The sequence below is a fragment of the Pseudochaenichthys georgianus genome, chromosome 6 (genome assembly GCF_902827115.2).
Source record: "Pseudochaenichthys georgianus chromosome 6, fPseGeo1.2, whole genome shotgun sequence".
Taxonomy (NCBI): Eukaryota; Metazoa; Chordata; class Actinopteri; order Perciformes; family Channichthyidae; genus Pseudochaenichthys; species Pseudochaenichthys georgianus.
Genome location: NC_047508.1, coordinates 876,134 through 891,059, shown reverse-complemented (window position 1 = coordinate 891,059; position 14,926 = coordinate 876,134). Strand labels below are relative to the sequence as shown.

The following is a 14,926-nucleotide window of genomic DNA, read 5'->3' as shown; positions in this document are numbered from 1 at the left end:
ATGGTTATTTTTTGTTTATAGAAAATGTTTTAGATCTTTGAGTTCAGCTCATGAAAAATGGGAGCAAAAACAAAAGTGTTGCGTTTATATTTTTGTTCAGTGTATATTAGGGGTGTAACGGTTCACAAACATTTCGGTTCGGTACGTACCTCGGTTTTTAGGTCACGGTTCGGTTCGGTACGTTTTCGGTACAGCAGAAAAAATTATCACAAAAGATAACATATTTTTTTTAAATTATTATTAAACTGTGAATAATGTATTCACTCAAATAAATGCAAAATATAATAAAATAAACATTAAGGTGCAGCATTTCGATGAACTGAAATAATCTGTATTTGAACTTTACTGTACTAGTACTCACAAAACATAAACTATTAGTTTTGGGTTTTTAATTATTATTAAACTATGAATATTCACTCAAATAAATATAATAACATAAACATTAAGGTGCAGCTTTTCGATGAACTGAAATAATCTGTATTTGAACTTTACTGTACTAGTACCTAAGCAGCCAGTTTGACATTAGGACTTGCTTGTCATTGTATTTTCATGTTTTTTTTTAAAGAAAGATGAACTTGTCCACATTGCTTGCTGAAAGGGCAGATCTGCTGGCACTAGCAATGTCTCCTGCTGTGGAGAACACCCTCTCGCTAGGGACAGAGGTAGCAGATACAGCCAGGTAGCGCTTTGCTAACATGGCAACATAAGGATATTTGCCGTTTGTAATAGCTTTGGCTCGGTCTGAAATGTTTGCGAGTGGTGGAGGCTTAAATGCTAGTGGGAGTTGGGTTTGCACTTCAGTCTTTTGGTACCGGTGATATTCACGTTCGGGTGATGCCTTTTCAAATGAGTGTGCAAGTTTGATGTATTGCCAGCCGCGTAACCAATGTTAGTTGAACAATGCCGACAAACAGCGTTGTTTCGGTCCACCTGTCTTTGTCCGTCATCCTTGTTCGTAACTGCGAAACCAAAATGTTCCCAAACCGGAGACTTCAATGATGCTGGAGGATTTTCGAGCTCAACTTTATCTGCGTTCGCCATTTCGACAGTTCCTCAAATTACTGACTACATGTGAACGCATCCCTCTGACCAGCTCGTCCAATTAAATGACTTGCTCGCTCTATGACGCGTTGATCACAATGGGTGCAAATTACTCTGAATGCTGCGACGCAGCACCTGAGATTACTTCCAAGAAGTTGTTCACGTTCTCAATTTTTTACGTTTAACGTTATATTCGTTCGGTACACTTCGGTACACACGTGTACCGAACCGAAGGGCCCGTACCGAAATTATTCGGTACGGGTACGTGTACCGTTACACCCCTAGTGTATATAGATATTTATATATATAAATAACGACATCTTGTATTTTAGTTACACCCGCTAGACAACAGTGGAGGGTTCGAGAAATAACCGTGTTTGCCGGGTGCACCACGGCTGGGAGATTCCAGCTGGGAACCTCCACCCCGCTGCGGGGTGGTGGGACTCCTGAGTCACACTTCATATCGGACGGCCCGGGAAGGAAGAGACACGCAGAGTGGGGGAAGTCCCCCACCCCAACGCAGCACACCCTCCCAGCCATCAGAGTCGAACCCGCAGTTCGGAGGAACCGACCGCCAGAGCACCGGCACTAGGCCGGGCCGGTGGAGGCCCTCCGATGGTGGGTCGCGTTTGCCATTCGAGAAAAATGCAACAAAAATGGTCAAAACCGTTAATATATGGATGAGTGGGGGGACGGGGGACGGCTGGACACAGGCCGGTGGGGCGACACCCGAGACCGGGCAGTGTCCCCGGTAGAAGGAACCGGGTGAACTGCCACAAAAAAACCGGGGAAAAGTGAAAAAAATTGGCACTCGTGAGGCGGACAGTCAACTCCCGTTACATTCCTCAAGTCAACTTTTGCGAGAACCAGGCTGGGGGGGTCAAAAGGGCTTGACCAAGGCCGACCCAAAGTGCATAGTGAGCGGACTCATCACCTCCGTGATGAGTCTCCATTGTGAACTTCCATCAGACGAGTCCTTCGGAGGGCGGGGAAAAAAACGTGTTCGTCAGAATCGTCACTTCCTGTACTGAGAGTGGAGGTGTCCTGAGAGTGTAAGCCTGCAGGCAGACCCCTCTCGCAGATTCATCAATTTATACTGCCACAGAGCTGATTCGTGAAGTTATAATGACTGATTTGAGAGGTTGTAATAACCAAGTTGCAGTTGTAATGGAAAATATATTTAGTTTATTTTTTTTTGTACAAGCTACAAAACTTTTTTTTTTCTGTGACTTCAAATTTGGTTCACAGATACGTGGATATTTTATACAAGTGTAAATGTATGTAAGTGCTCACATCAGGTTTTACAAGCTCTCGCATTTTGCACCATATCTTCATATACCTGGACCAGTGTTTTGATGAAACTGAGCTAAAGAAAACATGGCTGGTGTTCAGACAAAAAGCAGAAACAGAGGTCTGTGTTCAGTATTGTCCTGATTAGATTAGGGTTTGTGCTAATCTGGCATAAATGAGGTTTCACTTTATATTGTTATTTGTCTATGATTCATAGTGCCTCTCAGGTGATGCTACAGAGTAGACAAAAGTAATGTTACTAGTAGTGTAACTAATTACTTCAGCCGTGAGTAATTTAGTAAAGTAAGGTAAAGTACTTTTTTTTTAAAGAAGTAACTAGTAATGTGTAATGCATTACTTTTTTTGATAACTACCCCAACACTGGGTACAATACCATTCTAATAGCACGTGTGTGAAATGGGTCAGCATGGTTTTTAGTGACGTTGTGATCTGCAATGAAACATTTTTCCATGAGGAATATACTCATTTGTTGAAATGATCTTCTTTTCCTTTTAAGGCAAACCATTTGTCCACTCTGTCTCTGCAGTGTGACAAGAGGATAGATGATGAAATGCGGGGAGGAAAACGTAAAATCAAACTGGTCCAGCAACAGGTGGAGTACATTTCAAAGGCATCGGTTGCAGGTGCTCCTTTCTCCATGCTTCACACCACTCATCATGATCTCTGTTGGCTCTGTAGGGCCACAGTGTTGCTGTGCACTCAGATATCCACACCCAGTACACAGCCATGTCCTTTGGGATGCAGTAACACACATACAGCACGGTGAAGTCACTGGTACAGACAGTTGCACTTTGTAAAACTAACAGTCTACACGTTAATATTACATCTCACTCTCACCTCTGGGTAATTTGGGAAACATCAGTTCCATTTGACCTTTTTCACTGTAAAAATCATTGTATTACTTTGAATTATCACTATAGGTATTCATTCCATCCAAATACAACTGTAAAAAAAATAAAAGCATACTCTGTTATCCTCTTAGGCCCCACCGGGCCGAAATCGCGTCATTTGCAGGAAACAACGTCTAAGGAACCTTAATATTTAATAAACTATGAATATTTTATATCCATATAACGGGGAAAAAACTAATTTAACTGATCTTTTTCATTTTTTTCTTAAAAAATAAACACACAATGCTAACAGTGAGCCTCTGAATTAGCCCAGAGCGAAAAATGCTAACCTATTACTACACCGAAAATCACTCCTAGCTCCCTTATTACTTATCCTAGCTGCACATCCAATACATCGTTTATGATCGTAAAGACACAGAATCTAACGGTGCTCACCTCAACACTGAAAGATACAAACTCGCGACGTTATTAACAAAAACGTACATCAAAACATGTGGCGCTAGGTACTAACATGCGCTAGGCTAACATGGCTTACCTTGGTCTTTGTCTGGTCTAAACTGGTCTTCAATGGCATTACAACGATAAAAACGATGATGTAGTTTATCCATAGATTAATATCCAATGTGACTCTGTCCCCTTTGAAATGTTCTGATAATCTATAAGCAATACAACTGCAATTCCGTTATCTGCTGTCCGCTCTGTGCTCCGTGCGCTCTGGGTCCTGCAATTCCTACTTCCTTACGTAGTAAACAATGAGTAAAGTCTGCTGCGTAATGTGCTTACGCTGGCTGGCATTGGCAGTGCACTGCATCCCCATTAAGTAATGGTTGATTAATAAATCCCATTTTATGTTTCATCATACTCTCAGAGTAGTCGTCCGGAAACTTGAAATGTTCGCTGCATACATGCGCCATACCTGTGGATCTTTTGGTTCGGGCCGAGCACATTTCGCTAGCCACTGCCTCCGAACGTACTTCCTACGCTTACCCGTTGGCAATAGATGGAACCGAGCATTCCGTGGATTGTTCCTATCCGAATTGTGGTAATGTTTCGCGATACAATGAGGCATATTTCAATAGAATAGTAAGAGTAACTAGAGTAAACAACATGAACAAAGCACATCCGTCAATTTGTCCTCGACACCAAACGCATAGTTCACGTCACTTCCGGTAAAATAAGTCATGTGACAAGTCAAAATGGCGCCGCCCACAGGGTTGATGTTATTTCGGTAATTAATCAGCTTAAAATCACTGATAACGTCATTGTTGAGGAAACTTCTGTGTAGCAATGCGGGGGAGTCACCGACTCAGGAAAGAGACAAGGTAGAGCAGGAGCTTTGATGTCAAACCACTGATGATTTATTTGGAGTTTCGGGCCGGAGCATTCACATCACAATCACAGCAGTCACGGTGAGACTGCACGGGAGAGTTGCCACGTCAATTCTGGAGCGCCTCTCTCTTGCTAGCCCATTTAACTGGTTTCAAAAGAGAGTAATCAACATGTTTTGATAAGATAGCTTTAGACAGTTTGGGCACACTGAGTTACCTGCGTCCGCCACTTATGGCCTCGAATATGTCATACCCTGGAGTCCATAAACAACAAAGAAGGAAGTGTCCCAGTGCACCCACAACAAAGACCATCTCTGACCTAGTGTTGACCGGTCACAGAAATGGGAACAATAACATTATTGGCTGAAGCAGCCTGTGTCCTTAAAGGACAGGAACAATAACATTATTGGCTGAAGCAGCCTGTGTCCTTAAAGGACAGGAACAATAACATTATTGGCTGAAGCAGCCTGTGTCCTTAAAGGACAGGAACAATAACATTATTGGCTGAAGCAGCCTGTGTCCCTAAAGGACAGGAACAATAACATTATTGGCTGAAGCAGCCTGTGTCCCTAAAGGACAGGAACAATAACATTATTGGCTGAAGCAGCCTGTGTCCCTAAAGGACAGGAACAATAACATTATTGGCTGAAGCAGCCTGTGTCCCTAAAAGACAGGAACAATAGACGTCAAGGTTGGTCCTCTATGTCACATCTAGGAGTCTGAAATAATTATTTCCCTAACAGTTATCAGATAAAAAAAAAAGAAAGACTGGCTGTTTTATCGGATGATAATTATTTAAAAATGCGTGTCATGAGGATTGCCTCCCTTTAAAGGGCATTTTTTTGCTTCAACCACTGAAACATTGTATATATATGTTGATATTTATTTTGACTTTTTATCACCCATGACATGTAGTGCTAATTCAAAAAGCAGGACAGTCTGAGAAAAGCACAACTACAGTAGCTGCGGTGCGCTTTTTGTAGACTAGGGGTTATAAACTGAATTTTTTAAATATATTTTACAATAAAAGTGTTAATATTACTTGAATCAACACTGACAGAGCATACTTAATAAACCAGAGGGGGACCGTTACACTTCCATGACAATCTGACCTAAATGGGAAATAGACATGCATCAACTCCAGCCAACAGCATCCCTGACAGCCACTACGGGGCGTCGCTGTGCCTTTTCTTTCACAAAGTAGAACACTTCTCTGTGACATTATGTTAGCGTTAATGGAAATGAGTGTGTCTGTGTGGGGGTTACGTTACACGTTTATCCTCAACCAACAGGGCAGGTTGCCCCAAGGACAAAAAGGTCTGTGTCCGGCCATTCTGAACTTCAACTGTCCCCCAAGGTGTAGATCAAACCTTGGGCAAACTGCACTTATTGTACATTGGAAAATACCATGGCAAAAATGGCTAGCTTGACACTACACATTTATGAATTATTATTATTTTGGAATTTGGTTTCAGTGTATTTTTATCTTAAAATGAAATGTTATATTGTATAGTACCTGGTAGTGTTCAGGACATAAGCTCATTATAAATATGCTGGAGAGATATTTGGCTCGATTTGTATTACTATATTAAAAAGGATTTTCAGTGAACATTGCAAGTGTGAACATTGAGTTCTTCTCCCTCTTGTAGAAGAAGTCGCAGGTGTCGGAGGCGGTCTCTGGGGAGGGGACCTCCAGCAGGGTGAAGGGTTTCCTGGCAGAGATGAAGAAGTCTCTGAGCCAGTGCAACTTTGAGCAGATCGTTCAGACTCTGCAGACCTACAAGAAGACTGACGACCTGGACGTGCTGCTGACGGACACGGCGGTGCTGACGGAGGACGCCAACACCTACAGCCTGCTCCGCGGTAACACTTCTGATACTGCATGCACTGCGTTTCAGACTAATGTTAATCTTATTCAAGAGTAAAGCCTCAAAATGGATAAACAAACTAACCCTTGATTATGTCATCAAGTGACACAAAAACATCAAGATCTATTATAGGGAATGGGAACCGTGGTGCATTCTGGGGCGTTGCGGCCATCTGAGGAGGATAGCGTCTATAATACAGCACCAGCGTCGGTTTCCATTGGAAATGAATAAAGAATGTGTGAAATATAAATGCCCTTACACAGAGCAGCTGTTTGCAGGAACAGACTACCTGATAACGGTTACTGATGTCGAGCCTCTGCAAACGTAAAATGACAATGGGATTTCATTTTATTCTTTTAAACTAGCAGTGTTCCCAGTGTAGTGCTTTATGTTCCTGTAGTAAACACATTCAGCGCCTCTTGCTGGTGTTTGTTACGTCTTCCTCGTCTCCCTGCTAGTTTAAAAGAATAAAATGAAATCCCATTGTCATTTTACATTTGTTTTTTGGTGAAAGGCGTGGCAGTGCCAGCTACATGAAGGGCCTACCGAATGTTTAAAAGGTTTTAAAGTGAAAAAGTTCTGGCTTCTCCGCTGTCCAGGTTAAGTGGAAAGATTGTGGTTGCTAGTATCCTCCAAAGATGGCAGTTAACACATTCCCATTCCCCATTGCACAGAATAATATGAGTGTCTGCCATGTTGATGTGTGTCTCTCAGGCCTGTACCAGTTCATCCGGCCCCATCACAAGCAGAGGTTTGATGAGCGGTGCAGGGACCTGACGGGGGGGGGGCTGCGGCTACGAGCCCAGCCACTCTCTGTCTGTGGAGGAGAAGAAGAAGGCCCTGCTGAACAGCGGTACAACACTGCACGCTGCATATTTACTAAATGTGTTTGACATATTCTCACATTTCATGAACATGAAATGTCTTTTTTTTATTCATGTGTTATGGCGCGTTTCCACTACAGCGGGTCGCTCGCTTTAAGCGTGCCGAGCCGTGCGGGGCCCGTTTTTGGTTGCGTTTCCACTTGGCCTAGTTTTGGCCCGGGGCTACTTTTTCACCTTTTTTCTGGCCTGACTTATGGCACATTTCCACTGCCCCGTTTAAGCGTCCCAAAGGCCTCGCTCAGGCCTCGGGCTGCCTCGCTGGCCGTCTGAGGCCGTGGCGCATTTCCATTACAGTTTAGGACCTGGGGTAGCAACGCAGAGTAGGCGGGGCATCTGTGCAGAGACATCCTGGAACACTTTCACATTTCGAGTTGTTCCGTCGAGCTTGCTTCTAGATATATATGCAACGCTAGGGATGATCTCGCGACGATTCTCTCTGACCAATCAGCAGTCGAGAGTGTTGACGTCACTAGTTCACACTGCAAAAACGCCCTGTCAATTTCAAGGCCAAACGTTCTAGATATAAGCATGCTTGCACTTCAAACAAGCACATTTGGCTGCCGGTGCAGTAAGCAAATTTCACTTGATAAGATGTCTTAAAACAAGTGAGGCTGTCCGACTATCATTATAGCACATAACATCTTGAAATAAGATTAAAAAGACTAATTTCAAGCAATCTAGTTAAGCCTATTTAATGCAAAAGAAGCCTATTATCACACAAAACTAGGGTACTTTTAGCATCAAATTACTTAAAATGAGATTTAGGGAGGCGTGTGGCGCAGTGGGTAGTGCGTTGGTGTTAGGATCAGGGGAGCATAGGTTCAAACCCCACTGCAGTCAGCATGTCGTTGTGTCGTTGTTGTCCCCCAAATTGCTCCTTTGGGGATTGCCCACAGTATCGAGTGTATAAGTCGCTTTGGATAAAAGCGATAACAAGTTGCATGTAATGAAATTCTTGTTTTAAGGGAGCTAAATTAGAACACATGCTCTTAAAATAAGTAAACATGACAATTCTTTCAAAAAACACGTTTTTATTAAGTCAGTCCATAACAAACAGGATCATTCATTAAATGAACAAAGCTCTTCAACATATATACATGCTCATAGAACTGACAAACATTGGACACAGAATTCAAGTTCTCTACTTTTTTGTGAATTCTGCCCATTCAGCTATTGCTTTTCTGTATGAATGAGTAAGGTCACGCTCGTGAATACTGTCCTTCCGTACCTCAGTCTGGATGACGGATAGGAGAGTAGCAACACGTTTGGGGTAGGTGAGGTGGAAGGTGTAAAAACACCCCATCAGGATGAGTGGAGTGCATCATTTCCCCAGGAAGGGTCATCAGTGGGATTTTGCCAACAGCCAGGAGGAGGTTAGTAGAGTCTAGGATGACTGGACTGGTGATGGGCCGTTTCTGGAGAAACGTATTGGGGTCCTCGGACGGCTGAGAGCAACAAAGTAGAGACAAAAAGTAGAAACAAATTAAACCTCAGGGCATATCAAGTTTTATTTCAGTTTAACTGATACTGACTCAGACTCACCTCAAGAACATGGAATAGTGCCTCACTTGCTGACCCAAGCTTTGTGGGTGCGGCAGTTGGGGAAGAAAACATTGAGGGAAGTGCCTTCATCAAAGCAATCGCTTGTCCAGCTGAAAAACAATATGGATACATGATCAAATGCATTGTGCTTGTTTTTGTTAGGCAATTTGACTTTGACATTAAGTGTTGTGTAACTGAAAAGTAAGCACAAAAGCAACAAAATCTTTCTGTGCAGAGCCCAAGGGAGTATAAGCTAATCATGGAAAAACTATGCTGTTGGTGAACGACAGTGTATGCGTGTATCCCTGAAGCGACATGAATCGTAATGTCACCTTGGGAAATTGTACATAAACTGGTGCTACTTTTTTTCCAAAATTGGCCTGAATGTTGCGCTAAGACAGAGAGCGTGGGATCACCAAAATCAAACGGTTCTCCTAGGGATATTGAATGTGCACAGCGAAATGAAAGCGTGCAATAAAAACGATTGCAGTTATTGGATCAGCAAACTGAAAGTGTGGCTGGATAGTGGGGGGGCAGCGGTCGGGGTGAATCTATAATATCCCTGACACTTTCACTGCAGGGGATATAAAAAGCACTTGTCAGTTGCACAAGGGAAAGCAAAACAATAAGGGTCACCTGTATACATGACATAAGGTAGTAGTGTTTAAACCCTCTAGTGACCACTACTACCTTATAACTACCATTTTGCCATAATTCAGTCATCAAAAAGGAGATCCTGTCCTATCAAAATAATGAAAATAAGCTAATACAATCACTTCCCATGTGGCCATTAAATGGTCACCCCCAACCTATAAAACATCAGTGTTATCTATACATTATGCTTACATTGATCCAGACCCATTGGTGGCTTCAACAACTTGTTCCACACTCCAAAGAACAGCGCATTTTCGCAAAAGCTTTCCCATCTGGCTTTGATCTGGTCAGTGAAGTTCTTGTTGCCTGCCTCTAGAATTCGGCCCATCTTGTCCAAAACCTGAGTGTAAAAATCAATAGAACTTTGATACAGAGAAAACAGCAAACAGTTGTGTCATCACATCTATCCATCTCACCATGAAGAAGCATTCTGTAATTTACAGGAAAAGACGCCCGCTGTCATTTTAAAAGTCAACCCCAAAAAAATCACATTAAAAAGGCATCAGACACTAAATTGTAAAATTGCTGTGATTCACTATGAAGTAGCTAGGTCGACGTTAGCTAGTCTACCACCCTTTGCGTTTTTAACTAACTGCTAGCTTTTAACAGATACAATTACTGAATACCAAAAGAAAACGTATGATATTAACGTCGGCTAATTTTGTGTTCCTTACAGACAGTTTATTTATCTGAGAGTAGTTAACGTTAGCTAGCTTAATTTTTACATACTCCATTAGTGAGGTTAAGGTTAGCTAGCAACACGTGCTTCGTAGTTAGCTAGCTATCTTAGCTAATTCAGCTAACAGTTAACCAATGAATGTACTACTACTTAAATAATAAATTGAAAGCACTAATATGTTACATACGCCTATGGACTTTTATTCCTACGTTCAGTTACTAACGTTACCTTAACTGCGCTTATTGGTCGCTGTCCTACCTCTCTGGTGAAGGTGAACTCTGAACAACGTGTTACATTCCGCTGGCGCTGCGGAGCTTGGCTTGTTCAGGTGATCCTCGTGAAATAGGAAATTCCCCATTGCCATCATTTGGACACAAACAGCCATCCACTTGTAAACACTGAGGACTGAGGAGGATCTCTTGATGTAAATAATATAGTACTGGCATTCGTTGTTTACATCTTTAGTGGATATTGTCATTGATCCAGCTTCTGACAAACACATGGTAAATAAAGTCACACATTTTCCGACTTTATGAGAGATGACATACACCACATGGATGCACATTCCAGGTTTTTCTTCTTTCAGGGCCAATGAGAAGCAGAGTAGGGGCGGGTCTTCGCATAATTAAATAATACAGCAAGCGCCAAATTCGCACACACCACTGAGAGCAATCGTTAAGTCAAGTGTGTGAAAATTCAAGTCAAAGATATTGTGATATTTTTTGTTGTTATCCATATCGCTCAGCCATACTTGGTGTGTTAAGCTGTTCATGTTTAAATGTGTAATGTGGCATGGATTGTTTGAACAGGTTTGGTGTGATAAATGAAAAGCACCACATCCTCAGAAATGAAGATATTGTTCTTTGTCCAGTATTGCTTATGCCATAGATCAGTGATTCTCAAACTTTTTTCAATAATGTACCCCCTTTGAAAACAAAATTCAGCCATGTACCCCCTGATCAGCACAGAAACAATTTGTTAGGGAAGAAATGCCTATATAAAGAGGTACAGCACAGCGCTGCACCATCGGTGTCTGATTTATTAAAACAACAACCTTGTAACTGAGAAACACTTAAATGCTACATTTCAAATGTTTACAATCCATCACTAAATTCATGGCAAACCAATTTTAACATCATGCAATAACACTAAGACGACATTAGTTGCATTGAACTGATCTTTTTTTTTTTTTTTTTTAACCTTTATTTATACAGATAAAATCCCATTGAGATCATTGATCTCTTTTCCAAGGGAGACCTGTTCAAGTAGTTCCACATGAAACATAAAAGCATATACAGAACAACAAAAGGACATCATCCAGCATCATGTACATAACTATCCACATAAGCAGGTACCAATAGCTTCTGATTGACTAGCATCCAACCGAGCTTTAAAAACATTTAGTGGCACCAGATTGTTCAGTTTCCATTTAATTTGCAGACTATTCCAAGACAGAGGAGCTGCATCTAAGAGCTGCTTCCCTAAGACAGTCCTAGCAGTTGGCACATTTAATAAAACCACAGCATGCGATCTCAGGCAGTAGCCACTTACAATTCTCCGTGAGATCAGGGAGCAGATATAAGATGGAAGTTTCCCTAGCATGGCTTTGTATATAAAAATGTACCAGTGACTGAGCCTCCGTACAGTTAGTGAAAGCAAACCAGCCCTTGCATACAGGGTACAGTGATGGGTTAATGCTTTACAGTTTGTCACACATCTCAGTGCACTGTGATACGCAGCATCTAACTTGCTCAGGCAATGGGCAGGTGCATTCATATAGACCAGATCCCCAGAGTCCAGCACAGGTCAAAGGTCACAGAGCCTCTTCCTGGCCTCAAGCGAGAAACAGGACTTGTTCCTGTAGAAGAAACCTAGCCTAACCCTCAGTTTTTTAAGCAGGTTATTGACATGAAGTTTAAAAGAGAGACAATCATCAAGCCAGATACCAAGGTATTTGTAACAGGCAACAACTTCAAGTTTTGTTCCTTGCGTAGTTACAATATCTAAAACAGGCTCTGGTGTCTTTTTAGCTTTAGAAAAGAGCATTACCTTGGTTTTATCCACATTTAAAAGAAGCTTAAGCTCAGCCAGCTGAGTCTGAATAATGTTAAAAACAGCTTGCAATTCAACAACAGCCTCCTTAATGGAGGGACCTGCAGAGTACATCACAGTATCGTCCGCATAAAAATGTAAAGTAGCTTCATCCACATTTTCACCTAAACTGTTGATGTAGATGGAGAATAAAAGTGGTCCTAAAACAGACCTTGAGGTACACCATTAGAAATGTTTAACCACTCAGAAGACAGTCCATCAAAATGAACACATTGGGACCTTTCAGAGAGGTAGTTCACAAACCACCCACTGCATGGCTGGATATGCCAATACTGAGTAGCCTTTGCTTTAAGATGAGATGATCAACGGTGTCAAACGCTTTGGAAAGGTCAATAAACAGAGCTGCACAACTCTGCTTATTATCTAAAATACTAGTAATGTCATTCACCACTTTCATTGTGGCAGTGATGGTGCTGTGTTTCTTTCTGAATCCTGACTGATGTTTAGACAGGATATCATTTATACATAAAAACTCCTTTACCTGTTCACTCACTAAGCGTTCAAGAACCTTAGCCAGAACTGACAATTTAGAGATTGGCCTATAGTTATTTAAAATAGTTGCCTCCCCTCCTTTCAGTAAAGGCAAGACATAAGCAGACTTCCATACTTTTGGAATTGTATTTGTGCTGAGGGAGAGGTTAAAAAGAGAAGTAAGAGGTGGAGCAATAAAATCTGCAGCTATCTTTAAAAAGAAAGGTTCTAAGTTGTCCGGGCCGGCCGGTTTCCTAGGATCTAACTTAGATAAGGCTTCATGAACAACATCAACAGTAAAAGGGGTCAAACTGAAAGGGTTTTCCAGACCACGTTGTTCAGAGTCACAGACTGTGGTGTTCACAGAAGCAGAGTTAGTCACAGAATCAAACATAGAACCGCAGGACACAAAGTGCTCATTAAAGCAATTTAGCATAGTAGCCCTGTCCGATATAGAGCCAGATGCTGTGGTAAGGCACGGAGGTAGCTCATTACGGATCTCACCGGTGGATATCGATTTTATTGCTTTCCAAAATGTCCTAGGATTATTTAGGTTTTCTGTGGTAACTGACAAATAGTACTTCGACTTTGCACTTTTGACATTTGAAGTGAAGCTATTCCTTAGCTGCCTAAAACGCAGCCATTCTATCTCTGAGCCTGATTTCCTAGCCTTTGCCCAGGCCTTGTTTCTCTCATGAAGGAGACTGGACAGTTCAGCAGAAAACCAAGGATTGTCTCGTCCCTTCACTCTGAATGTACGCAGGGGGGCATGTCTATCAATGATCTCCATAAAACCAAGATAAAAATAAGACCATGCGGTTTCCACATCAGCACACAGATCGATTTTACCCCAATCAAAATCAAACAGATCATGAACAAAACCCTGCTCCACAAAATGTTTTATGTCTCTCTTAATGATAATGCGAGGTTTAACCTTTTGGACCTTAGTGTCCCTAATTGTGGCTACAACACAGTGATCTCTCAGATCATTTGCAAATACTCCCACAGATGAATATTTATGGGGAACATTAGTTCAAATGAGATCAATTAGGGAGGATTTATTAGGGGACTTAATATTTGGGCGAGTAGGACTGTCCACAATCTGAGTAACATTTAAAGAGATACAAAGATTTTTAAAATCCTCTGACACTGCAGTTACCCAGTCCCAGTTCAAATCTCCAAGTAGCACTATTTCCTTGTAGTCTAGTTGCGATAAAAGATTTGCTAGTGAAGACAAGGAGTCCTTGCCCGCTGAGGGGGGTCTGTAGCAGCCCACCACCATGACCTGTCGACCCTTTGCCACTTCTATATTTAAGGCTAAAAATTCAAATTGCTTACTGATCGATTTGGAAACTAATGTGGAGACACTGAACTTATTCTTAACATAAATTGCAACGCCACCACCTTTATTAGGCCGGTCGGTACGATACACATTAAAACCATTTAAAGAGCCTGTGACACGGTTTCCCCCATCATCCAAGCCCATCACTTTGAGTACATATCGTCCCCTTGAAAAGCGTTACTGAACTGATTTTGGATATTTGTACTTTGATAACCATTAATCTCAATGTTGACCATTTTCTGGATCTTCTCTGGATTCTTCAAGTCCCGCCAAATGATGTGACGTCATTGCGGGCACAGCGCTCCAGCTGCACCGTCCAGGATCCCAGCATCTGCATGTAAACCTTTATATATATACAGTCAGATGTAAACGCACGACGGCGCACACAGCAGCAAGCTCAGACAGCGATGACAGGTTCATGTTGAACGTGTCTGAGAGCTCATGAGGCTGAAGGATCGGTTTATGTTGTATCTGTTAGAAGTTTAGGAATGAGGTGCGTCAATATGGGCGATCATACGGTCATGTAGCCAGTGGTGGACTGGGACTACAAATCATCCCGGGACTCTCGACCGGCCCACTTCGGTACCGCTAGTAAGCTGTCAACGGGGGGAGTGGGGATGTCAGGGGCGGCGGGTGCTGTAGATAGTAAATGTAAATATTTGTGTCACTGCATCCTGGTAAAATACAAATATAATGTATAATGTCTGTGTCTTTGACCTTAGCGCTGCTCGCCACCTGTGCCCTGCACTACGAAGCCAGTTCAACAGACCCTGGATATGTTTGAGTAACAAACAAACTAACAACAACAAACTAACAAACGAGATCTCGCTAAGCGGTCCTACG

At 42.1% G+C, this 14,926-nt stretch overlaps 1 protein-coding gene across 1 annotated transcript in view; it reads left to right on the top strand.

Moving 5' to 3' along the window:
* rtel1 (regulator of telomere elongation helicase 1) overlaps positions 1–14,926 on the top strand; it is a 94,333-nt gene that overhangs the window by 56,491 nt on the left and 22,916 nt on the right. Inside the window, 4 exon segments of the mRNA XM_034086080.1 lie at positions 2,879–2,944; positions 6,181–6,394; positions 7,114–7,178; positions 7,180–7,252. Coding sequence (XP_033941971.1) covers positions 2,879–2,944; positions 6,181–6,394; positions 7,114–7,178; positions 7,180–7,252 — 418 coding nt within the window.